Source organism: Lithobates pipiens, unplaced genomic scaffold (assembly GCF_037356315.1).
Source record: "Lithobates pipiens isolate NorthernLeopardFrog02 unplaced genomic scaffold, aLitPip1_a1.2 Scaffold_22, whole genome shotgun sequence".
NCBI lineage: Eukaryota > Metazoa > Chordata > Amphibia > Anura > Ranidae > Lithobates > Lithobates pipiens.
In genome coordinates this window covers 6,588,082-6,614,756 of record NW_027507784.1, presented here as the reverse complement: position 1 = coordinate 6,614,756, position 26,675 = coordinate 6,588,082, and the positions used below count along the sequence as shown (strand labels likewise).

The window sequence follows — 26,675 nt, the reverse complement described above, 5'->3', positions numbered from 1 at the left end:
AAATGTGGGATCTAGACCAGGCGTTAATAGGAGAACACAACATTTGAAGCTGGTAATTCTACAGTTTGGTTGCCAAACTAAAGCAGACCAAATTATTATTTATTGTCTGGTCCAGAGCTTAGATGTTTTTATCTTCCATAGCCCTGATTAGGAGATCAGCTTTGGCAGTGCTTGAGGTTTCATTTCTGAAGTAAGATGGCATCTTGGCTCCTTCATGTTAAAAAAAGAGTCCATAGTAGAAGCTTAAATCCCATCTATAGGCTCCTAGACCATGGGTCCCCCCTCCTGCCCCATCAGCTGTATTTTTTTTAACTACTTTTCTTTTAAAGATGTCTTCTGATCACTCATGTTATGGAAGGTGTTATCTTTTTTATTGGGCTTTCTCTGATGATTGATGGTCCTCAATACTGAAAGAGAGCGGTGCTGATGTGATGATGTCATCGCTACTTTGCATCATTACAAAAATCTGTAGGGCTCCCTGGTCACAACGCCTCAGGTGGGTGGGTCCAGGACTCCCTAAACTCATAGAATATGCTCAGACTTCTAAATTGAATGACATGCCAAGACTGAGGAAATCTAGTAGTGGCAGTTGGCCTTAATCTAGAAGCAGAACATCTAATTAAATTTAAAGAGTAAGTCCATATTAATATTTTTCATGGTGACCCAATTAAATACTTAGCACACCACTCCAATCCCCGATGGTTATGCTTCAGTGATCCAATGAAAAGGGTTTCCGGAGTCTGTAGTGCTAATTCCAGCCCGCTATGTTATGATTAGAGGCCAAGATGCTCTACTCCTAACCACTCATGTAATTAGTAAGGATAGAAAGTGGCCACAGCCTAGGCTCCTCCTAGGCGGCACCTCCTGACATGTTTCATTCTGTCCATGGGGCTTCGTCATAGAGGTCTACCACTACGACTAAGCCCCATGGGTGGGGTGAAATGAGCCAGTGAGCATGGCCTGGAGGACACTTTCTATCCTTACTAATTACATGGGCAGAATCTTCATCTCTAATTATATATAGATAAATAGATAGATAGATAGATAGATAGATAGATAGATAGATAGATAGATAGATAGATAGATAGATAGATAGAAAAGTGAAGCTTTCCATTCTTTGTCATGTATTAATGCTCTGTGTCCCCACTAGAAAGATTTTTCCTCACTTTCTGCCCTGAAGACCTCCGGAGGTTTCATTGTTAGCTACATACCCACCAGCTAAGTTTCCTGCTTTTCTCTCTTGAAGTGTTTTCTTCAAAGCCCACTAAGAGGTCAGAGAACATCCTATACCTGGTACCATAATGCTACAATAATAATTTTTTAAATGTTGTATCTCTCTTATCTCTTCTTTTTACTCACCACCAGCGCTGTTCCGCAGTAACCAGTCCTGGGCAGTGTGGTGACAGTAATGTACCTTTTATCGCTTATTTCAATGACCCCGGTGCATTTACTGTCCGCCAGATGTAATGATGAAGTATCGAATCCCAAAAACTCAATGTAACATTTACTGTAAGAAACTGTAATTTGATTCATTCCACATTTGATATTGATATCTGGGGAAAATAAACATAAATTAGTGTATACATACAAAAAGGGGATAGAATATATATATTTTTTTAATTGTCTGCCTTAATACCCTCTGTGGTGACTTGATGAAGGTGACTGGGTTACCTGTCTATGAATACTGGGGTATGTTCCTGACACTGATTGGAACTGAAAAAACCTGTTGGGCTCAGCAATATTATACCATGACCTGGATATAAGAGAATCTTCTGAGAGAATGATCAGGAGATTATCATCAGACCTTCCTATGTTATCTGTCATTTGTTTTTTTGCTTGACTCCCCCATCCATATACACTGTCCATTATTGCTTGTCACCTCAATCTGGACTTTTACAAGAACACACACCAAGGAAAATCCATTTTGGCAATCGGTTCCTTCACCATAATCAGTCAGCTGGTTACCTTTGTACAGATTTGTTAATGAATAAATAACTGTATATTATATGCTACATAGACAGAGATTGATGAATAATTGTAACATATATTCAAGAAAAGAGAAGAAAAGAAAGGGGGTGTTGTTGGGGGGGGGGGATGTTGGGAAGTGGGAAGGAGGGTAGAAAGACAAAGGCAGGGGTTTGGGCTCTCCACCACCCTTGGAGACAAAATATGAAAGAATATTCTAGATAATAAGGGAGGTTCCTAATTAGGGATGCAACACCCTCTACCTAAAGGTAGGTAGTGATGGACGAACTTCCGACGGGACGTTTCGCGAACGCGAAACGCGAACGGACACAAACGTTCGCGAAAACGACCGTTCGCCGCGGGCTCCATTGACTTCAATGGGAGGCGAATTTCGCAAACCTTTAGGTCGAATTTGCGGCCACGGGGTAATTATTAGGGGGTAGCACGTAGTCCCACCACCTGGACAATAGCATAATACATGTATGAGGTGAATTTGGGATCGATAACTACAAGCATTTTTTTTTTATTTGGGAAATTGTTCTGACAATTCAGGACTATGGAGCTAATGAAGGCAATGGAGGAGAGGGAAGGTCAGGGACCAGGGTAGGCAAACAAGAGGGTGCAGGAGATACAGAGCACTGACAGCAGCACCGTAATACAGAGCACTGACATCAGCACCGTGACATACAGCGCTGACAGCAGCTCCGTGACATACAGCGCTGACAGCAGCTCCGTGACATACAGCGCTGACAGCAGCTCCGTGACATACAGCGCTGACAGCAGCTCCGTGACATACAGCGCTGACAGCAGCTCCGTGACATACAGCGCTGACAGCAGCACCGTGACATACAGCGCTGACAGCAGCTCCGTGACATACAGCGCTGACAGCAGCTCCGTGACATACAGCGCTGACAGCAGCTCCGTGACATACAGCACTGACAGCAGCTCCGTGACATACAGCGCTGACAGCAGCTCCGTGACATACAGCGCTGACAGCAGCACCGTGACATACAGCGCTGACAGCAGCTCCGTGACATACAGCGCTGACAGCAGCTCCGTGACATACAGCGCTGACAGCAGCTCCGTGACATACAGCGCTGACAGCAGCTCCGTGACATACAGCGCTGACAGCAGCTCCGTGACATACAGCGCTGACAGCAGCTCCGTGACATACAGCGCTGACAGCAGCTCCGTGACATACAGCGCTGACAGCAGCTCCGTGACATACAGCGCTGACAGCAGCTCCGTGACATACAGCGCTGACAGCAGCTCCGTGACATACAGCGCTGACAGCAGCTCCGTGACATACAGCGCTGACAGCAGCACCGTAAGCAGCCCCAGGAGGAAGTCAGCACAGCACAGGGATGGTGTGATCCCCTCATAATAAGAACCCCCAGGAGGAAGTCAGCACAGCACAGGGATGGTGGGAGCCCCTCATAATAAGAACACCCAGGAGGAAGTCAGCACAGCACAGGGATGGTGGGAACCCCTCATAATAAGCAGCCCCAGTAGAAATATGACACCGCTCAACCTCTTCAAAGAGGAGGGTAGGGGCATATAGTACGGTGTGCTTTTTTGGGTCAGGGAAGTGAGCCAAATGAATTAAGAAGGTCTGTGTGCTTGATTCCAAAAATTGTTTATAGACATATACATGGTCTACTGATCACATGTGTTGAATTCCTCCGAGATCCATGCCTCATTCATTTTTAGAAATGTGAGGTAGTTAACACTGTGGTGAGCTAGGCGAGTACGCTTATCGGTCACAATCCCCCCTGCTGCGCTGAACGTCCTTTCGGACAGGACACTGGATGAGGGGCAAGCCAACAGTTCGATTGCAAATTGGGCAAGCTCTGGCCAGAGGTCAAGCCTGCCCACCCAGTAGTCTAGGGGTTCATCACTCCTCAGAGCGTCCACATCGGCCGTTAACCCAATGTAGTCGGACACCTGACGGTCTAGGCGTTCCCTGATGCTGGATCCGGATGACACCTGTCGATGGGTCGGCTGAAAGAATGACCTCATATCCGAAGTCACCAACACATCTTCAAACCGGCCTCTTCTTGCAGGCGCTGTTGGATTGGTACCCGCAAATCCTTCTCTGGGAGTGGGAATTGCTCCTCTGCCAGCGCACGCAAAAGCAGAATGCAGCATTTCTCGAAGCAAGGCCTGGAAGTGCTGCATTCTGACAGCCCTCTGCGACGGCGGTAACATTTCCGCCATTTTGTGTTTGTACCGGGGGTCTAAGTACGTTGCCACCCAGTACTGGTCCTTGACCCTCATGCTTTTTATACGGGGGTCCCTATTAAAACACTGGAGCATGAAGGCCCCCATTTGCACTAAAGTGGAAGCGGTGTGGTGGCCTGGCTCCTGCTCATCATCCAGGATAATGTCGTCCTCTTCATTCTCCTCTCCCCATCCTCGCACAACAGGGATCCCAGAAAGGTTTAAAGCATGCTCTTCTTGCTCCTGCTCATCCGCCCCGGCACCATCCTCCTCTGACTCCTCATCAGACTCCTGTTGTTGACTTGTCTCAGATAGAGTAGCCCCCCCTGGGAATTCATCCAGCATTGCGACTTCCTCATCTTCCCGCTCCTGCTCCTCCACAGCCTGATCAATGACACGACGCAATGCACGCTCCAGAAAGAAGGCATAAGGTACCATGTCACTGATGGCGCCATGGCTGCGACTGACCAGTTTGGTGATCTCCTCAAATGGCCGCAGAAGTCTGCATGTGTCGCGCATGAGCAGCCACTGGCGCGGTGAAAAAAAACCCAGCTCCCCAGAACCGTTTCTTTCGCAGAGTTCATACAGGTAGACGTTAACTGCACGTTTCTGCTGGAGCAGCCTATCAAGCATATAGAAGGTTGAGTTCCATCGCGTCGGGCAATCGCAAATAAGACGTCTGACCGGCAGATGGTGTCGCCGCTGAATGTCAGCAAGGCGAGCCATGGCCGTGTAAGATCTTCTGAAATGGGCCGAGATTTTCCTTGCCTGCCGCAAGATGTCCTGGACCCCAGGGTATTTGACAAGGAATCGCTGCACGACCAAGTTTAAGACGTGTGCCATGCACGGCACGTGCGTGATTTTGCCCTGTTTCAATGCGCTAAGCAGATTGGCACCGTTGTCACACACCACTTTACCAACTGTCAAATTGAGCGGTGTTAGCCACTCATCTGCCTGTGAACGCAAAGCTGAAAGGAGTGCCGGGCCAGTGTGGCTCTTTGCTTCCAGGCACAACAGACGCAGCACGGCATGGCAACGTCTCACCTGGCATGTGGAATAGGTTCTGGGGAGCTTGGGCGGTGCAGTGGAAGAGACGCTAGCAGCGGAAAAGGAGGAGGCAGCTGAGGAGGAGAGGGAGGAGGATGGAGTAGGAGGAGGAGAAGAAGAGTCAGGCCTGCATGCAATCCGTGGCGGTAAAACCAAATCTACACGGGTGCCACGGGTTACATGCTTGACGGCCGTCAGAAGGTTCACCCAGTGGGCAGTAAAACTGATATACCTTCCCTGCCCGTGTTTGCTAGACCACGTGTCTGTGGTCAGATGTATCTTGGCACCGACACTGTGTGCCAGAGATACATTCACTTGCCGCTGAACATGGCCATATAGCTCTGGGATGCCCTTCTCTGAGAAATACTTCCTTCCTGGGACCTTCCATTGTGGTGTTCCAATGGCCACAAATTTGCGAAAGGCCTCCGAGTCCACCAGTTTATATGGCAGTAGTTGGCGGGCTATGAGTTCTGACAAGCCAGCCGCCAACCGTTGGGCAAGAGGGTTATCCGGCGTCATCATTTTTTTACGCTCAAACATTAGGCCCACGGAAGCCTGCCTTTTTGCAGAAAAATGTGAGCTTGGCGTGATGGAAGGTGGAGTGGAGGACAATTGTGAGGAGAGAGGAGAAGGAGAAGTAGAAGACGAGGCTGGACGGTGAGAGCCTGCAGTGTGGCTTTGTGTGTTCCGTTGCTCCCACTGGGCTCGGTGATGGCTGCTCATGTGCCTTCTTAAGGCGGTCGTCCCTAGGTGAGTATTGGGCTTACCGCGACTAACGCGTTGACTGCAAAGATTGCAGATGGCAACGCTATTGTCAGCAGCGGACACGTTAAAAAAAGCCCACACTGCGGAGCCATGTGCCGGTGTCCTGGGAGCGCCAGATGTGACCGTACATGGTCGATGACTCGCTCCTGATACATTTGCAGTCTGCTTTGTCCCTGCTGTGCAATGTAAGTCATTGCTGCTTCTCCTCCCTATCTGCTGGTCCATATCTCCCTCTGAACTCCCCTCCTCTTCCTCTCTTGTGGGCACCCACGTGACATCACTAGACACGTCATCATCAACGTCACCTTCCCCACCGCTATAAGTAGAGTAGGCAGCAACACCGGGGACCAACCTCCTCCTTGGGCTGATCTGGGTACTGGCGTCAGACTGCTGAGTAGCGCTTGTTGCTACCTCCTCTTCCTGATCCAATACCAAGAGTGGCTGCGCATCAGAAATGTCCTCTTGATATGGATCGGAAAATAATTCCAGTGACTCAAGCGGAAGGTATGTGGTGGTGGTGGTGGTGGTCGTGTTGTTGGTGGTAGTGTCTTTGGGGGTGCACATAGCAGAGAGTGAAGAAGAGGGTGCAGATCGAGAGGATGAGGAGGGTGCAGAAGAGTAAGGCTGAGCGAGCCACTCAACCAAGTCTGGTGCATCCTTTAAAGTAATTGAACGCACCTTCTGCAACTTCCCACTTTGGCTCAAGCCTGTTGCTCCTGCCCTACCCCTACCACCCCTGCGGAAGGGCCTGCCTCTTCCTCTGCATGTCATTTTTTAAATGACCCTGTGACAAAACTCTTAGTCCCTATACCGCTGAAGGACTGCTGCAGTATAGGTGAGCGGTCAGCAGTGGTGCACGTCAACCCTATCTATTGTGGACCTATAGCGGTCCTTACAGAACAGCAGACTGTACCGCACTCAAGCCTATGTACCGTAGCACCCTATACCAAGTTACCAGTCCTTATAAGAACTTTTGTGGACCAAGCAGGTTGTGTATTAGTGTTTAGCAGACTGTACGTCAGTCCCTATACCGCTGAAGGACTGCTGCAGTATAGGGCAGCGGTCAGCAGTGGTGCACGTCAACCCTATCTATTGTGGACCGATAGCGGTCCTTACAGAACAGCAGACTGTACCGCACTCAAGCCTATGTACCGTAGCACCCTATACCAAGTTACCAGTCCTTATAAGAACTTTTGTGGACCAAGCAGGTTGTGTATTAGTGTTTAGCAGACTGTACGTCAGTCCCTATACCGCTGAAGGACTGCTGCAGTATAGGGCAGCGGTCAGCAGTGGTGCACGTCAACCCTATCTATTGTGGACCGATAGCGGTCCTTACAGAACAGCAGACTGTACCGCACTCAAGCCTATGTACCGTAGCACCCTATACCAAGTTACCAGTCCTTATAAGAACTTTTGTGGAACAAGCAGGTTGTGTGTTAGTGATTAGCAGACTGTACGTCAGTCCCTATACCGCTGAAGGACTGCTGCAGTATAGGTGAGCGGTCAGCAGTGGTGCACGTCAACCCTATCTATTGTGGACCGATAGCGGTCCTTACAGAACAGCAGACTGTACCGCACTCAAGCCTATGTACCGTAGCACCCTATACCAAGTTACCAGTCCTTATAAGAACTTTTGTGGAACAAGCAGGTTGTGTGTTAGTGATTAGCAGACTGTACGTCAGTCCCTATACCGCTGAAGGACTGCTGCAGTATAGGTGAGCGGTCAGCAGTGGTGCACGTCAACCCTATCTATTGTGGACCGATAGCGGTCCTTACAGAACAGCAGACTGTACCGCACTCAAGCCTATGTACCGTAGCACCCTATACCAAGTTACCAGTCCTTATAAGAACTTTTGTGGACCAAGCAGGTTGTGTATTAGTGTTTAGCAGACTGTACGTCAGTCCCTATACCGCTGAAGGACTGCTGCAGTATAGGGCAGCGGTCAGCAGTGGTGCACGTCAACCCTATCTATTGTGGACCGATAGCGGTCCTTACAGAACAGCAGACTGTACCGCACTCAAGCCTATGTACCGTAGCACCCTATACCAAGTTACCAGTCCTTATAAGAACTTTTGTGGAACAAGCAGGTTGTGTGTTAGTGATTAGCAGACTGTACGTCAGTCCCTATACCGCTGAAGGACTGCTGCAGTATAGGGCAGCGGTCAGCAGTGGTGCACGTCAACCCTATCTATTGTGGACCGATAGCGGTCCTTACAGAACAGCAGACTGTACCGCACTCAAGCCTATGTACCGTAGCACCCTATACCAAGTTACCAGTCCTTATAAGAACTTTTGTGGAACAAGCAGGTTGTGTGTTAGTGATTAGCAGACTGTACGTCAGTCCCTATACCGCTGAAGGACTGCTGCAGTATAGGTGAGCGGTCAGCAGTGGTGCACGTCAACCCTATCTATTGTGGACCGATAGCGGTCCTTACAGAACAGCAGACTGTACCGCACTCAAGCCTATGTACCGTAGCACCCTATACCAAGTTACCAGTCCTTATAAGAACTTTTGTGGACCAAGCAGGTTGTGTATTAGTGTTTAGCAGACTGTACGTCAGTCCCTATACCGCTGAAGGACTGCTGCAGTATAGGGCAGCGGTCAGCAGTGGTGCACGTCAACCCTATCTATTGTGGACCGATAGCGGTCCTTACAGAACAGCAGACTGTACCGCACTCAAGCCTATGTACCGTAGCACCCTATACCAAGTTACCAGTCCTTATAAGAACTTTTGTGGACCAAGCAGGTTGTGTATTAGTGTTTAGCAGACTGTACGTCAGTCCCTATACCGCTGAAGGACTGCTGCAGTATAGGGCAGCGGTCAGCAGTGGTGCACGTCAACCCTATCTATTGTGGACCGATAGCGGTCCTTACAGAACAGCAGACTGTACCGCACTCAAGCCTATGTACCGTAGCACCCTATACCAAGTTACCAGTCCTTATAAGAACTTTTGTGGACCAAGCAGGTTGTGTATTAGTGTTTAGCAGACTGTACGTCAGTCCCTATACCGCTGAAGGACTGCTGCAGTATAGGGCAGCGGTCAGCAGTGGTGCACGTCAACCCTATCTATTGTGGACCGATAGCGGTCCTTACAGAACAGCAGACTGTACCGCACTCAAGCCTATGTACCGTAGCACCCTATACCAAGTTACCAGTCCTTATAAGAACTTTTGTGGAACAAGCAGGTTGTGTGTTAGTGATTAGCAGACTGTACGTCAGTCCCTATACCGCTGAAGGACTGCTGCAGTATAGGTGAGCGGTCAGCAGTGGTGCACGTCAACCCTATCTATTGTGGACCGATAGCGGTCCTTACAGAACAGCAGACTGTACCGCACTCAAGCCTATGTACCGTAGCACCCTATACCAAGTTACCAGTCCTTATAAGAACTTTTGTGGACCAAGCAGGTTGTGTATTAGTGTTTAGCAGACTGTACGTCAGTCCCTATACCGCTGAAGGACTGCTGCAGTATAGGGCAGCGGTCAGCAGTGGTGCACGTCAACCCTATCTATTGTGGACCGATAGCGGTCCTTACAGAACAGCAGACTGTACCGCACTCAAGCCTATGTACCGTAGCACCCTATACCAAGTTACCAGTCCTTATAAGAACTTTTGTGGACCAAGCAGGTTGTGTATTAGTGTTTAGCAGACTGTACGTCAGTCCCTATACCGCTGAAGGACTGCTGCAGTATAGGGCAGCGGTCAGCAGTGGTGCACGTCAACCCTATCTATTGTGGACCGATAGCGGTCCTTACAGAACAGCAGACTGTACCGCACTCAAGCCTATGTACCGTAGCACCCTATACCAAGTTACCAGTCCTTATAAGAACTTTTGTGGAACAAGCAGGTTGTGTGTTAGTGATTAGCAGACTGTACGTCAGTCCCTATACCGCTGAAGGACTGCTGCAGTATAGGTGAGCGGTCAGCAGTGGTGCACGTCAACCCTATCTATTGTGGACCGATAGCGGTCCTTACAGAACAGCAGACTGTACCGCACTCAAGCCTATGTACCGTAGCACCCTATACCAAGTTACCAGTCCTTATAAGAACTTTTGTGGAACAAGCAGGTTGTGTGTTAGTGATTAGCAGACTGTACGTCAGTCCCTATACCGCTGAAGGACTGCTGCAGTATAGGTGAGCGGTCAGCAGTGGTGCACGTCAACCCTATCTATTGTGGACCGATAGCGGTCCTTACAGAACAGCAGACTGTACCGCACTCAAGCCTATGTACCGTAGCACCCTATACCAAGTTACCAGTCCTTATAAGAACTTTTGTGGACCAAGCAGGTTGTGTATTAGTGTTTAGCAGACTGTACGTCAGTCCCTATACCGCTGAAGGACTGCTGCAGTATAGGGCAGCGGTCAGCAGTGGTGCACGTCAACCCTATCTATTGTGGACCGATAGCGGTCCTTACAGAACAGCAGACTGTACCGCACTCAAGCCTATGTACCGTAGCACCCTATACCAAGTTACCAGTCCTTATAAGAACTTTTGTGGAACAAGCAGGTTGTGTGTTAGTGATTAGCAGACTGTACGTCAGTCCCTATACCGCTGAAGGACTGCTGCAGTATAGGGCAGCGGTCAGCAGTGGTGCACGTCAACCCTATCTATTGTGGACCGATAGCGGTCCTTACAGAACAGCAGACTGTACCGCACTCAAGCCTATGTACCGTAGCACCCTATACCAAGTTACCAGTCCTTATAAGAACTTTTGTGGAACAAGCAGGTTGTGTGTTAGTGATTAGCAGACTGTACGTCAGTCCCTATACCGCTGAAGGACTGCTGCAGTATAGGTGAGCGGTCAGCAGTGGTGCACGTCAACCCTATCTATTGTGGACCGATAGCGGTCCTTACAGAACAGCAGACTGTACCGCACTCAAGCCTATGTACCGTAGCACCCTATACCAAGTTACCAGTCCTTATAAGAACTTTTGTGGACCAAGCAGGTTGTGTATTAGTGTTTAGCAGACTGTACGTCAGTCCCTATACCGCTGAAGGACTGCTGCAGTATAGGGCAGCGGTCAGCAGTGGTGCACGTCAACCCTATCTATTGTGGACCGATAGCGGTCCTTACAGAACAGCAGACTGTACCGCACTCAAGCCTATGTACCGTAGCACCCTATACCAAGTTACCAGTCCTTATAAGAACTTTTGTGGACCAAGCAGGTTGTGTATTAGTGTTTAGCAGACTGTACGTCAGTCCCTATACCGCTGAAGGACTGCTGCAGTATAGGGCAGCGGTCAGCAGTGGTGCACGTCAACCCTATCTATTGTGGACCGATAGCGGTCCTTACAGAACAGCAGACTGTACCGCACTCAAGCCTATGTACCGTAGCACCCTATACCAAGTTACCAGTCCTTATAAGAACTTTTGTGGACCAAGCAGGTTGTGTATTAGTGTTTAGCAGACTGTACGTCAGTCCCTATACCGCTGAAGGACTGCTGCAGTATAGGGCAGCGGTCAGCAGTGGTGCACGTCAACCCTATCTATTGTGGACCGATAGCGGTCCTTACAGAACAGCAGACTGTACCGCACTCAAGCCTATGTACCGTAGCACCCTATACCAAGTTACCAGTCCTTATAAGAACTTTTGTGGAACAAGCAGGTTGTGTGTTAGTGATTAGCAGACTGTACGTCAGTCCCTATACCGCTGAAGGACTGCTGCAGTATAGGGCAGCGGTCAGCAGTGGTGCACGTCAACCCTATCTATTGTGGACCGATAGCGGTCCTTACAGAACAGCAGACTGTACCGCACTCAAGCCTATGTACCGTAGCACCCTATACCAAGTTACCAGTCCTTATAAGAACTTTTGTGGACCAAGCAGGTTGTGTGTTAGTGTTTAGCAGACTGTACGTCAGTCCCTATACCGCTGAAGGACTGCTGCAGTATAGGGCAGCGGTCAGCAGTGGTGCACGTCAACCCTATCTATTGTGGACCGATAGCGGTCCTTACAGAACAGCAGACTGTACCGCACTCAAGCCTATGTACCGTAGCACCCTATACCAAGTTACCAGTCCTTATAAGAACTTTTGTGGAACAAGCAGGTTGTGTGTTAGTGATTAGCAGACTGTACGTCAGTCCCTATACCGCTGAAGGACTGCTGCAGTATAGGTGAGCGGTCAGCAGTGGTGCACGTCAACCCTATCTATTGTGGACCGATAGCGGTCCTTACAGAACAGCAGACTGTACCGCACTCAAGCCTATGTACCGTAGCACCCTATACCAAGTTACCAGTCCTTATAAGAACTTTTGTGGACCAAGCAGGTTGTGTATTAGTGTTTAGCAGACTGTACGTCAGTCCCTATACCGCTGAAGGACTGCTGCAGTATAGGGCAGCGGTCAGCAGTGGTGCACGTCAACCCTATCTATTGTGGACCGATAGCGGTCCTTACAGAACAGCAGACTGTACCGCACTCAAGCCTATGTACCGTAGCACCCTATACCAAGTTACCAGTCCTTATAAGAACTTTTGTGGACCAAGCAGGTTGTGTATTAGTGTTTAGCAGACTGTACGTCAGTCCCTATACCGCTGAAGGACTGCTGCAGTATAGGGCAGCGGTCAGCAGTGGTGCACGTCAACCCTATCTATTGTGGACCGATAGCGGTCCTTACAGAACAGCAGACTGTACCGCACTCAAGCCTATGTACCGTAGCACCCTATACCAAGTTACCAGTCCTTATAAGAACTTTTGTGGAACAAGCAGGTTGTGTGTTAGTGATTAGCAGACTGTACGTCAGTCCCTATACCGCTGAAGGACTGCTGCAGTATAGGGCAGCGGTCAGCAGTGGTGCACGTCAACCCTATCTATTGTGGACCGATAGCGGTCCTTACAGAACAGCAGACTGTACCGCACTCAAGCCTATGTACCGTAGCACCCTATACCAAGTTACCAGTCCTTATAAGAACTTTTGTGGAACAAGTGAGTTGTGAATGTTTAGCAGACTGCAGCAGAAGGGCAGCAGTCAAGTATAATATCCTTTCTATATTTGGAAGAAAGAATATTATACATGTACAAGCCTATTACTGTACCACTGATACCAGTCCTGAAAAGAACCTTTGTGGAACTAATAATAACAGCAAGTCTTTAAAATTACCCTCACTGCCTGACAACACTGCTTCCTTCCTGTCCCTATACAAATTGGCAAAAAAAGAGAACGATTAGTGGTTACTGGAACAGCTCTTTTGTGGACCTTGATAGTAACAGCTAATGATGATGATGATGATGATGATGATGAAAGACTAATCTGGCTGTCCCTGTAGCATACACCGTCCTTTCCCTTTCTCTAAACTAACAAAAGACACTCAGGCTGCTGCAAGAATCAGCAGCACAGCAAACCTATCAACACCTAACACCTATACCAGTCCTGAAAAGAACTTTTGTGTACCAAATAGCTAGTGGTTTATCTCTCCCTACTCCACACAGGAACCTGTCCCTATCGTAACAGAAGAAAGAATGTAAAATGGCCACCGGATCGGGTGTATTTATAGGTTAGGGGGAATGTACAAGTGTCCATGTGCTGTCATGGCTCAATTGGCTGTCCTGTATCACATGATAAACGTGTCACCAAAGGTTAAAGTTCTTGTATACATTAAACACGTAAGTCCGCCGCGGCGAACGACGGAAAAAGGCGTTCGAACGTGCGGACCGCGAATGTCGGAAATTCGCCGCGAAACGACCGCCGGGCGAACCGTTCGGCCATCACTAAAGGTAGGTGCTAGAGTAGGATTTTTCTAAGCACAGGGCTCAGATGCAGATACATTTAGCCAGGCCTGTGCTTTAGGCTGGGCCTGGTTGTGATTTGAAACTCAGTGTAGTGGGGGGTGGGGTCACCTGGACTCTGGCTCTGAGATTCCTCCTTTGCTTTCAGATGGATGGTTCTGGAAGAGAGGATGGACTTGAGACCTGAGTGGCAGGCAGCTCATGTGAGGAGCCCTGACCAATCATCTTTCAGTATTGGCAGGGGGCAGGCCTCTCTTATAAGCTGGGGTCACATGCTTCCAGGGGGAGTCTGAAAAGTAGAAACAGACAATGGAGTACTGAGCTGCTGTTCCGGGCGTCCCAACGTGGGGATGTGCCAAGCGTGGAGGAGGGATGGAGGAACCACTAGGAAGGATTTTAAGATAAAGATCTTCATCCTCAAGGAACTATCAAGCTGCTCTGACCGGGGAACACAGGACTTGCATGCTGGAGGAGATCTGGAAGGGAGAAGTAGCCATTAAGTGGAGGAGAGTAGAGCAGCGTTCTGTGACCGGGGACACAGAACTATTATCCTCCCAAAGAAAGGTCAGTGCAGAATGCTGTGGCCGGGGAACACATCGCTGATAATCTTGGACTGGCTGAAAGCAGTGGTCCCCTCACTGTCATGTGTCAGGTCATCGTGTGGAGATACCAAGTCATCTCCAGCCTGGTTAGCACAATGGTAGTGCCTTCCAAAGACTGTGTGGCTGTGGGATTCGCATGGACAATCCCATCATGGTCAACAAGGATGAGTTATTCAGAGTGATTCTTCTTTGTTTAAATGGAAGGAAGAAATGAGAAGATTTGCAGTAAGGATTTGTCCAGGGAAACCAGTAGCCTGCAGAAGAGTTATTCAAATAGAAGAGATTGAGGTGCAAGCCGTGTATTCAGTCTTTCTTTGCAAGGCCACGGCCACCGAATAACTACATCTAACGTGTAATATGTTAAATACTATGGGCATCTCATAACACCCTCTTTCCCAAGTTCAAGTACCATCCCACTATAAAGCAAAAAAGATGTGGAATTGAGTGTCCTTTGAGTCTATTGATCGTGGGGTGGATGGTAGCAGGGTGATTGGCGGATTGCTAAGTAACCAAATCAGCAGCCCTTATGAGGGTACCGCTACAGGGAGAATCCTCCATCAAACAAGTATATATTCCACAGATTCCTAAAAATGAAGCCAGAAGATTTGTGTACATTTTTCAAGGGTGTCACTGGCTGATGGGTTCTTCCATCTCTGCAACTTTTTGTTTGCATCGGAACCAGTCAGTAAGGTTTGGGGCACCGGTGGAGCTCCACAGGGTTGGATCTCCATGCAGACTTGGATCGGTGACATGTTGACTATTAGCTATTAGTTTGTTAATCGCCACAAAGAAAATTTGGGATAATATGGAAGCACATCTACTAAGATTCCACTTTGTGAACATATCACCTTATCACCTTACCTTTAGGCATGGCATAATTCATAGCAGCGATGTTATAGAATGATGAACTGCAATAACATCCTAATACTCCATTAACAATGCCGCTCTTTTCATCAGGAAAACATTGATTGGGATCTAGGTAAAAACAAAATGTCAAACTGCTAAATATTTTGTCTTTGTGAATCTAAAATATCAGTATTCTCACTTTATTAGTATTCACAGTAGTCATTATGATTATCATACAACTCATTGTGTTTGTAGTAAAGAAAACAAAAAACCTCAATTCAATAAAACTGGAGCCAAATAGAATCCATTTTATTTAAACAATGTTTATTGGTGCATACATCACCATGTACCAACATATTAAAATGATATGACAGAATTGAATAGGATAGAAGTGGTCTCCTGGTGCTGTGTCCGACGCGTTTCAGGACCTGTGAATGGTCCTTTCTCCAGGAGATACCAACTCATTTCCAAACTCACGTCATGCGATTCTCCCATTTTTGTCTCTGGCCATTGATTCTTAATGTGTGTTGTGTTTTATTATAGAGTGTTGCCATTTGTTAATCTCCTTATGGAATGTCCCTGAAGAAAGGGCTCTTCACAGGTCCTGAAACACGGCAAAGGAGAACACGTCTATCCTATTCACTTCTGTCATGTCACTTTAATATGTTGGTACATGGTGATGTATGCACCAATTCTGAAATATTGTTTAAATAAAATGTATTAATTACATTTTCTAAATTTGTTGCCTCAGAAGTCCCCTTGTGTATATGGGGGGGGGGGGGGTTCCCTTTCTATATGGCTCCTAATAATTGGGGATGTTGGCAACATTCTAGGCCTATTTGGGTGGGTTAATATTAATCCACTAAAACTGGAGAGTGCAAAATTGGGTACAGCCTTGTATAGAAACCAATCAACTTCCAGGTTTTATTGTCAAAGCTTAATTGGACAAGCTGAAGATAGATGCTGATTGGCTACCATACACAGCTGCACCAGATTCAGAGAGCTCCAGTTTTAGCACATCCCCCCTCTTGTGCAGCTTGGCATTACCAAGTATCACAAGAGGTGCAACAGACTATTTAGTCCTCCCAGGCAGGCTGGGTATTGTATCGGGTACTATTCATACTTTATATTCTTATTTATTTTTATGTTGTACATATTAGGGTTAATATTTATGACTGTATGGTTTTGAGCTGACATGTTTTGATATTTCATTTGATTCAGATCTGTCTATTGGCTTTTTATCTGTTTTTATTATTTTGTTATTAACCACATCCCTACCCACCCATAGTAATATGACGCCCGCAGATGGGATCTCCCATCCTGGGCGGGCGTCATATGATGTCCTCCCATTCCCGGCTGCTTGGGGGTGCGTGCACGCTTCCGGTGACACGTTTGCGTGCCCGCGGCGTCACTCGGGACTCGGTGCACGTGTCTGGATGTCCACCAGGCACCCGCGATTGCCCGGGAACACAGCAGGACCGTGGATCTGTGTATGTAAACACAGAGATCCACGTCCTGTCAGAGGAGAGGAGACCGATGGTGGGTTCCCAGTACAGAGTAACACTGATCAGTCTCCTCCCCTTGTAAGTCCCCTCCCCCCAAAGTTAGAATCACTCCCAGGAAACATAATCAACCCCTACAGCTCCCCCTGGTGTTATCCCCTTCCCTGCCAGTCACATTTACACAGTAATCAGTGCAATTTTATAGCACCGATCGCTGTGTAAATGTAAATGGTCCCAAAAATGTGTCAAAAGTGTCCAAAATGTGCGTCACAATGTCGCAGTCATGAAAAAAAATCGCAGATCGGCGCCATTACTAGTAAAAAAAAATGCCATAAACCTATCCCCTATTTTGTAAACGCGATAACTTTTGCGCAAACCAATCAATATACGCTTATTGCGATTATTATTTTTATCAAAAATATGTACAATACATATCGACCTAAACTGAGGGAAAAATTTGTTTTTGTTTTTTAAAAATGAGATATTTATTATAGCACTTAGTAAAAAATATTTAGTTTTTTTCAAAATTTTTGCTCTTCTTTTGTTTATAGCACAAAATCTAAAAACCGCAGAGGTGATCAAATACCACCACAAGAAAGCTCTATTTGTGGCAAAAAAATGACGTCAATTTTGTTTGGGTGCAGCACCGCATGACCGCGCAATTGTCAGTTAAAACGACTCAGTGCCGAATCGCAAAAAAGGGCTGGTAAGAAAGGGGTTAAAATCATCCGGGGCTGAAGTGGTTAATATGCATTACATGCAATTTTTACACATTCTTTGTGCCCACTTTACTCTTCTCTTTTTGCCGCCTCAGAAACAATTTTTTCCCATCAGAGGTGAGAGAATTCATTTGAATGTTGCCGCTGTGATGAAGGGCTGTGACCCGGAAATGTGTAAGTGGTGACGCTCAGGTATATAGGGACAAGAAAGCAGTGGCGGCTGGTGCTCAAATTTTTTGGGGGGCAAACAAACTGAAAAATACTAAACCCCCCCCCCCATCAATTGAAGCCTCACTGTGCCCATCATATGCAGCCACTTGTGCCCATCAAACACAGCCATTGTACCTATTCAATGCAGCCATTGTGCCTATAAAACACATCCATTGTGCCCATCAAACGCAACCACTTGTGCCCATAAATCGCAGCTACTTGTGCTCATCATATGCAGCAACATGTGCCCATCATATGCAGCCACCTGTGCCCATCAAATTCAGCCACTTGTGCCCATCAAATGGTGCCAGTTTTGCCCATCATATGCAGCCACTTGTGCCCATCATATGCAGCCACCTGTGCCCATCATATACAGCCACTTGCCCATCAAATGCAGCCATTGTGCCCATCAAACACAGCCACTGGTACGCTTCAAACGCAGCTACTGGTGCGCATCAAACGCAGCCACTTGTGCCCATCAAACCCAGCCATTGTGCCTATCATATGCAGCCACTTGCCCATCGAACGCAGCCACCTCTGCCCATCAAAAGCAGCCATTGTGCCCATCAAACGCTGCCACTTGCCCATCAAATGTAGCCACCTGTGCCCATCAAATGCAGCTACTTTTGCCCATCAAACGTAGCTAATTGTTCCCATCAAATGCAGCCATTGTGCCCATTATATGCAGCCACTTGCTCATCAAATGCAGCCACCTGTGAACACCAACCGCCCCTCCCATCCACAAATCGTGGCTCCGGCACCCCCACCCCCGGCCCGTGGATCTCTCATAGGCACGAGAGGCAGAACACGGAAGTGTGTGTGTAAACACAACAAAACCCTGTTCTGCTCTGTGAGGGGAGACAGATGGTGTGTTCATCATAGCTAGGAACCACAATCCGTCATTTCCTCTAGGTCAGTCCCCTCCCCCCACAGTTAGAAACACACACAGGGAACACAGTTAACCCATTTATTGCCCCCTAGTGTTAACCCCTTCCCTGCTAGTGACATTTTTACAGTAATAAGTGCATTTTTATAGCTCTGATCGCTGTATAATTGCCAATGATCCCAAAAATGTGTCAAAAGTGTCCAACGTGTCCCCATAATGTCTCAGTCCTGATAAAAATCGCAGATTGCCACCATTACTAGTAAAAATAATAATAAAAATGCTATAAATCTATCCCCTATTTTGTAGATGCTATAACTTTTGTGCAAACCAATTAATATATGTTTATTGTGATTTTTTTACCAAAATTATGTAGAAGAATACATATTGGCCTAAACTGAGAAAAAAATTGCTTTAAAAAAAAAGGGGATATTTATTATAGCAAAAAGTACAAAATATTGTGTTTTTTCAAAATTGGCTCACTTTCTTGTTTATATCACAAACAATAAAAAATAAAATGCCACCAAAGGAAAGCTCTATTTGTGGGAAAAAAAGGGCCTCAATTTTGTATGGGTGCAGTGATGCACGACCGCGCAATTATCAGTTAAAGCGAAGCAGTGCCGAAACGCAAAAAATGGCCTGGTCATTCATCAGTCAACTCTTCCCAGGGCTGAAGTGGTTAATTGGTAGTGCAAATACAAATGCAAAACACTGACGTGAAATGTAATTGCAGAGGAGGACATAAATACCCTCCCAGCAGCCAGCATCAGGAGGTGACTGATTACTGGCAGTTGTGAGGCACCTGCTGGTGGACAACCAAACTGAAACCTTCTGCTGTGGGAAGCACAGTGCCACCAGCAGGTGATCCAGGTCCTGACAATGGGTGCTATAAATATATCATCTGCCCAGGGTATCAAATACTCTAGGTAGTCCAAATTTACTTTTACTAATATATCAAGAGTTGTAGATTTAATAACTTTTAGCGGTGGGGGGGGGGGGGGGGGGGGGGCGTTTCTATGGCTTAAAATTAATTCAAGGGCTCCTCTGAGGTAAATAGATTGAGAAATGCCGCCCTAAACCTTCCAGAAATAAAAGCCTGACAGAACTCTTCCCGGGATCCATCCAAAAAGAAGTAAAATTCTGGGCATTAAGTGCAGTGATTTGTCTACATTTCGTTACACAAAAGTCAACAAAAACACCAAAAACTCAGTCTGATAATTCAGTTCATCTTGATTTGCTGCCTCCAGATATTCTGCAACCTGGAGGACTTTAAACCTTAATAGATATAATGACTGTTTTCTTTTAACGAGGGAAAAGGAAATGAATCACTTACCTGTACAATAAATCAGTGGGCAAACTGATCCTGGAGTTCTGATTAATTTGTACACATAGTACCCCAGAGGACAAGCCTTAACCTGGATGGTTGATGTCCAGTAGCAGCAGGTTCCACCCCAGTGAGTACAAGCCATGCGATTCACGATGCCGTCTGTAATAACCGGATGTGCTCCATTCATCCACACTGGAGTGTACGTATTACATCTATATACGGGTACACAGTATTCTGGTATACGAACACCTCCACTACCATTAAACTGATACCATCCGTTCATGGAAAGATCACAGTTCGGGGTTGGAGATTGTGTGTAGTTTGCACTTCTCCAGGGCTCATCGAGCACAGTGCGGGTCACGCAAGGATCATAGCAGGAATAGGAGCCATATAAACTGGAACATTCAAATCCTAAGTAGCAAAAAAAATAAAAAATAAAAAAACAACCAATACCATCCATCCTAATACCTGCTCCTGCCTCTGACTTCACAAATGCTGCTTCCCCGTCTATCTGATTACTGGCTTCCAATTATCAACATTCAAACTTCTAACTACAACCTGCGATGTCGGCTCCAATCTGACTCCTCGATACTTTCTCCTGCTAATTTCCACATAGCAGTGTATAGTGCGGTCCAACATGTCTGCATTTCTGTAATCTGCTCTCCATGAAACCCTGAAGAGCTCAGCTCTGAGAGCTTCCAGTTACGGAGTTGTCATTCCCCGGCTGCTGGGACCAGGGAAACAGCAAGCTGCTAGCAGGCTTCAGCACTTCTTGAAGCTTGGGAAAAGCCTGCTGAAGCCTGCTAACAGCTTACTTAAAATGGCACTCAACACTCCCATTAGGATAAAATATTGTTATCATTTTATAGAGGTTTCTTTTGGTGGTATTTAAAGAGGCTGTAAACCTCCCTTCACATGTTATACCTATGATAAGCCTAGAATAAGGCTTACCTATAAGTACTGTAAATATCTAAACGTCTGCCATTTAGGAGATATTTACAGTATACAGCGCCGATGATGTCATCGATGCAAGTGATCTGGAGGGAGAAGATTTTTAATTTTTTTTCTTATAATTCTTTATTTCTTTGCAAGAATACAAAACAACATCATTAATCAATGAAGTACAACATAATGCATTCCTGCCCTTTTTATGAACAAAACAAAAACAAGACAGTATCAGTACAATATCCAATACAGTATATAGTATCTATTCCTCATAGTGGTCCAACAAAAACAAAAACAAACAAACAAACAAACAAACAAAAAAAAAAAAAAAAGGGGGAATAAAGGGGGGATAAAGGGGGGAGGGGGGGAGAGATCAATCCCACCCACCGGCGGGTTTAGTTTACATTACTCAACCAGCTCACCTAATCTTCAATTTCTTCTCCAATCAACCTCTTCCCCTCCTCTGACTGTAAAAAAAATCTCCCATGGAGCCCAGATTTGCGCTATGGCTTCCCTTTCCTCAGAGGGCATAGGGATCAAATTTTCCATGATCCCAATTTTCCTTACTTTGTTTAACCATTGTGAAATTCGCGGTGCTCCCTTTTCTTTCCAACGAATGGTTATGCAGCTTTTAGCTGCATTCACCAGATGGCATAACATTGAATTCTTATATCTCTCTAATGGAATATGTGTACATTGTAATAGGAAGAAGGCCGGATCTTCCTCGAGATGATACTCAGTAAACAATTGAGAGATTTTCTGAACTTCTTCCCAGAACTGTCTGATCATTGGACAATACCAAAAAATATGGGCAATAGTGCCTCTCTCCTTACCACATCTCCAACATTTATCTGATGTCTCTGGAAAAAAGGTATGCATTCGTGATGGAGTATAATACCAACGCATTAGTACTTTGTAATTTAGTTCCTGTATCTTAACACACCTAGATGATTTCAAAGTCAAGTGTATTATTTTCTGACGTTGAGTCGGGGTAAAAGTTTGTCCGAGATCTCTTTCCCATTTATCCAAACTCACTATGCCATTATCCTCCAAAGGAGAAATTAGCAATGCATATATTTTGGAGATAATATGGGAAAGGGGCTCCTTATTTTCACAGTACTTTTCAAACTTAGTAAGTGGACGATCAAAATCCTTAGCCGGTCCTAAGGTGTCCAAAAAATGTTTAACTTGTAGCGCCTGCCAGAGGGGTAATTCATATTGTCCTCCTGGTTGCATTAGCGTTTCTATTGATGGCCATTTTTTAGATCTCAAAAAGTGTAATGCCTGGAAACAACCCTTCTCTCTTAAATTTCTAAATATACCTAGTTCCATGCCAGGCGGGAATAGTGGGTTCCCTAGAATAGGAAATAAAGGAGATTTAACTGTTGAGATTCTGGGATTCCGCACTACTTTTATTCCCATCTGGAGCGTAGGTCCTACTAAGGGATGAGCTCTTAATATAAGAGGTATAGCTGTGCCGCACCACAAGGCTCTATCTAAGGGGATGGGACTTACTTGTTGTTCCATAGCAACCCATCTTTTACTGTCTCTATGGCAGCACCAATCCACAATTCTACCCAGCTGGGTGGCTTGATAGTATTTATATAAGTCCGGTGCTGCGATTCCACCCGCTTCTTTAGGCATAGTTAGTAATTTCCTGTTAATCCTAGGGTGCTTACTTGCCCATATGAACTTTGTAAAAATTGTCCGAATTTTGCTAAAGAAAGCCAGTGGAATCCGGATTGGTAGTGCCTGAAACAGATAAAGAAACTTAGGGACGATATTCATTTTCAAAATGTTACTTCTTCCAAACCAGGAATGTGAGGATTTATTCCACTCATTCAACCTTGTAATAATTTCCCTTAATAAGGGTGGAAAGTTCAATGCGTATGCATCTATTAGGTTAGGTGGGATCTGTATCCCTAGATAATTCAGCGCTGTGGCTGTCCATTTAAACTTGAAGTTATCCTCTAAATTTTTTTGAATGGGATTCCCCAGTGATATCCCCATCGCCTCTGACTTACCATAATTTATTTTAAAATTAGATAGAACACCATAGTGCTCAATTTCCCCCAATAAATTGGGTAATGATATTTGTGGATTAGAAAGTGAAAATAATAAATCATCTGCATATGCTGAGAGTTTATATTCCTGATCCGCTATAGAGATACCTTTAATATCGGGGTTCCATCTTATTCTATTTAACAGAGGTTCTAATGATAGTGCAAATAAAAGAGGCGACAGGGGGCATCCCTGACGTGTCCCATTAGATATTTGAAAATTTTCAGAGTTTATCCCATTAACCTTTACCAGTGCCTGTGGCTTTGAGTATATTCCTGCTATCCAGTCCAACATTCGATCCCCAAGGCCCATCTGCTTTAAAACTCCTAACATAAAGGACCAACTGACCCTATCAAAGGCCTTTTCTGCGTCTGTATTAACAAAGATACTCGGCAGCTTCCTCTGATTTACATATTGAATTAGATTCAGGACCTTAATTGTGCTATCCCTAGCTTCACGTGTGGGGACGAACCCCACTTGGTCCATATGAACCAGCTGCGTCATAAACGGTTCTAGGCGAGCTGCGAGTATCTTTGTAAATATTTTGTAATCCGTATTTAATAATGATATTGGACGGTAGCTACTGCATATTGATTGATCCTTTCCTTCTTTTGGAATAAGTACGATATGTGCCCTTAATGCTTCTACAGGTGGAGGCCTGATTTTCCCTTGTATGTTAAATGTTTTAACCATATGAGGGACAAGTTGCAAATGAAAACTTTTAAAATATTGCAGAGAAAATCCATCTGGACCAGGAGCCCTTCCTTGCCTCAACATCTTTATTGCCGAGGTTACTTCTTCTGTTGTTATTGGTAATTCAAGTTTTCTTCGTGCTGAGGATGACAATTTCGCTAAGTGTGAGGATTCAAGATATTCCTCTAGTGATGAAGAGGAAGAGGAATGGAGGGGAACTGGAAGATTATACAATGAAGTATAATATTGTCTGAATTCCTCTGCAATATCTTTTGGTACTAGGGATTTAGAATTTCCTTTTGTCCTGATATAGGGTATATATGAACGGAGTCGTTGTTTTTTTAATTTCCTTGCTAGCACTTTGCCACATTTATCACCTGATTCATATATTACTCCCCTTTCTTGTTGTAAAATAGCCCTTACCTTATATCGGAGGAGATCTGATAACTGTCTTCTTAAATGTGCTAGTTCTGTCCCCATATCCTTCTCCATTGTCTTCTTATGTTGTATCTCTATCTTCCTTATCATTTCCAATAATCTGCCTGTTTCCATTTCTCGAGCTCTTTTTATTCGGGACCCATGTTTTATTAGGATTCCTCTAATTACTACTTTATGGGCTTCCCACACTATCCCCATTTCAGTCTCTCCATTATCATTAATTTTGAAATACGAATCGATTTCTTTAATTATCTCTTCTTGGATTTCAGGACGTTGTAAAAGGCTTTCATTCATTTTCCAGTTCCAGTCCGTTTTATATAGAGCATCCTTCAAGAGGATATTAATCGTTACTGGCGCATGGTCAGACCATGTTATATTTCCTATACGTATGTCCTGTACTAATGATAATGTTCGCTGAGATAGAAAAAAGAAATCGATGCGTGAATACCGTTGATGGGGGTTTGAAAAGAATGTATAATCCCTCTCCTCAGCATGGAAGGCCCTCCATACATCAACCAGTTGAAGTTCATTTAATTTACGAAGAATATTTTTCCTAATTTTTTCAGAAACGGATGATGTCCTATTAGAGGTATCCAATTTTGGGTCTAGAGGGACGTTAAAGTCCCCCCCAATAATAAGAGTTCCCTCCTTGAATTCCATTAATTTTGATAGAGCTTTATTCAAAAATCCATCTTGGTATGTGTTTGGGGCATAAACTGTAGCAAGAGTTACTTTAACCTGTCCTATAAGTCCCTTAAGGAACAAATATCTCCCCCCTGGCTCTTGACATTTATCCAGTAGGAACCACGGTATTCGATTGGATATTAAAATCGCCACGCCCTTGGTTTTAGCCTCTTGATTTATGGCATGATAGACATTTGGAAAGTTTCTATTTTGAAGGTAAGGAAATTTTCCCTCCTTCAGATGTGTTTCCTGTACCATGCCAATATCAGTTTTAGAGCGTTTTAAATCATTTAATAACATTTTACGTTTCTCGGGGATGTTAAGTCCCTTGGTATTAAGTGATGTTATGCGTAATCCCTCCATCTTGTCCATGGGAACATAAAAAAAAAAAAAAAAAAAAAAAAAAAAAAAAAACCCTTTGCTGTTAAAAGGGGAGAAAAAAAAAAAAAAAATAAAAAAAAAAAAAAAAGGGGGTACGGGGGACCCCCTACGAGGAGTAGATATCAAAATTTCCCCCACACCTACCTATGGGTTCTTAGCTTCCCGTAGGTGTAAGGTATGGGCGGGTAGCTAACAAATACGGGGCGCGTATAACGCTATTCCCCCTCCAAAAAAAGAAAACAAAATCCCTTAATATTCACATCTATTCCAGCAACTGCAATAATTTTGTCCTAACTTTTCTTCCTCGGTTCCCTCTCCTATTCATTATTATACATTACACAGTATATATAACTCTTCCATACCCTCTCCATGTATTTTAATTGAATTCCGTCTATAGGCCCCAAAAAAAAAGGGGGTATATTTTAAACATGTGCTTTATAATAAATATTATAATTACAGTCTTTATTCCACTCCCTTTCCACCCTCCCTCCTTTAACCCAAAAATAAGTGTATATTTTAAATGTGTACTTATATAGTGAGTATTATAATTACAATCTTTATTTCCCCCCCCCTTTCCACCCACCCTCAACCCTGAAATAAATGTATATTTTAAACGTGTACTTTATAGTGAATATTATAATTACATTCTCTATTTCACCCCCTTTCCACCCACCCTCCACAATCCCCATCTTATCCCTCCCCTCATTTAGCTACCATTTTACCCCCCGGAGCAATAACAAACCAGGTTCATGTGAACCCTAAAACCGTGATAATAATTATAATTTTTACAACAACCCCTCATCCATCTTTCTACCCTTGTGTATCCCCACCCCCCCTACCTCATTACCTCTCCATCTTATAACAATTCAACTCTATGTGAGCCCCAAATCCATAACATCCAGTCTCCTTATTTTAATTATGTGATATAATAACACCAAAATATATTTTATTAACTATTATTTGTGAGAAGAAAAAAAAAAAAAAAAAAAATAAAAAAAAGGGGGGGGGAAGAAAAAAAAATTGGGGTGGCGGAAAATAACATATAAATCCTATACATGTTAATTTGTATCATCTTATTTATATACTATGTAAAGTATACTAAATTAAACTATCCAGGGACCATATTGAACCCTGGCCCATTAAAATTAGGGGGGGGATCCTCCAATATATATATGTGACCCTTATTCTCTTATAACCTTTTAATCTAGGGTATGGAGCCTGCATCAGCTATTTGCTGTACAGTACCCTCTTTACTACCCATCAAAACTTTTTCACCGCTAGTTTTTAAGACCCCTTCTTTTAATCGTTTTTTCTTTATAGGTTGAAGCCAATCTTGCACTTCACAGTGATCGGTTTTCAAAAAGGCAAATAATGCCGGTAGGTCCTGTGGGGACGAGATCACAAAAGATACTGATCCCCTTTTAACCGTTAGAGAAATTGGGTATCCCCAACGATAGGTACATCCTGCAGATTTTCTCCAAAATTGGCCGCAGTTGAGCTCTTCGCTGTAGAGTAGCTTTTGATAAGTCCGGTAGAATGCTAATCTTCGCTCCTTCATACACTATCTGACCTGCATCCCATGCTTTCCGACTAATCAACTCCCTGTGGGCATATCTGTGTAAACACCCAATTACATCCCTCGGTCTGGACAAATCTGTCGCA

The 26,675-nt window shown here is 45.0% G+C and overlaps 1 protein-coding gene across 1 annotated transcript in view; it reads right to left on the bottom strand.

Annotated features, from left to right (window-relative positions):
* LOC144000344 (uromodulin-like) overlaps positions 1–26,675 on the bottom strand; it is a 44,347-nt gene that overhangs the window by 5,784 nt on the left and 11,888 nt on the right. The window contains exons 3-5 of the mRNA XM_077494135.1: positions 19,818–20,222; positions 15,186–15,299; positions 1,360–1,553 (exon numbers count right to left, since the gene is read on the bottom strand). Of these exons, the coding sequence (XP_077350261.1) occupies positions 1,360–1,553; positions 15,186–15,299; positions 19,818–20,222 (713 nt within the window). The remainder of the gene's footprint in view (positions 1–1,359; positions 1,554–15,185; positions 15,300–19,817; positions 20,223–26,675) is intronic.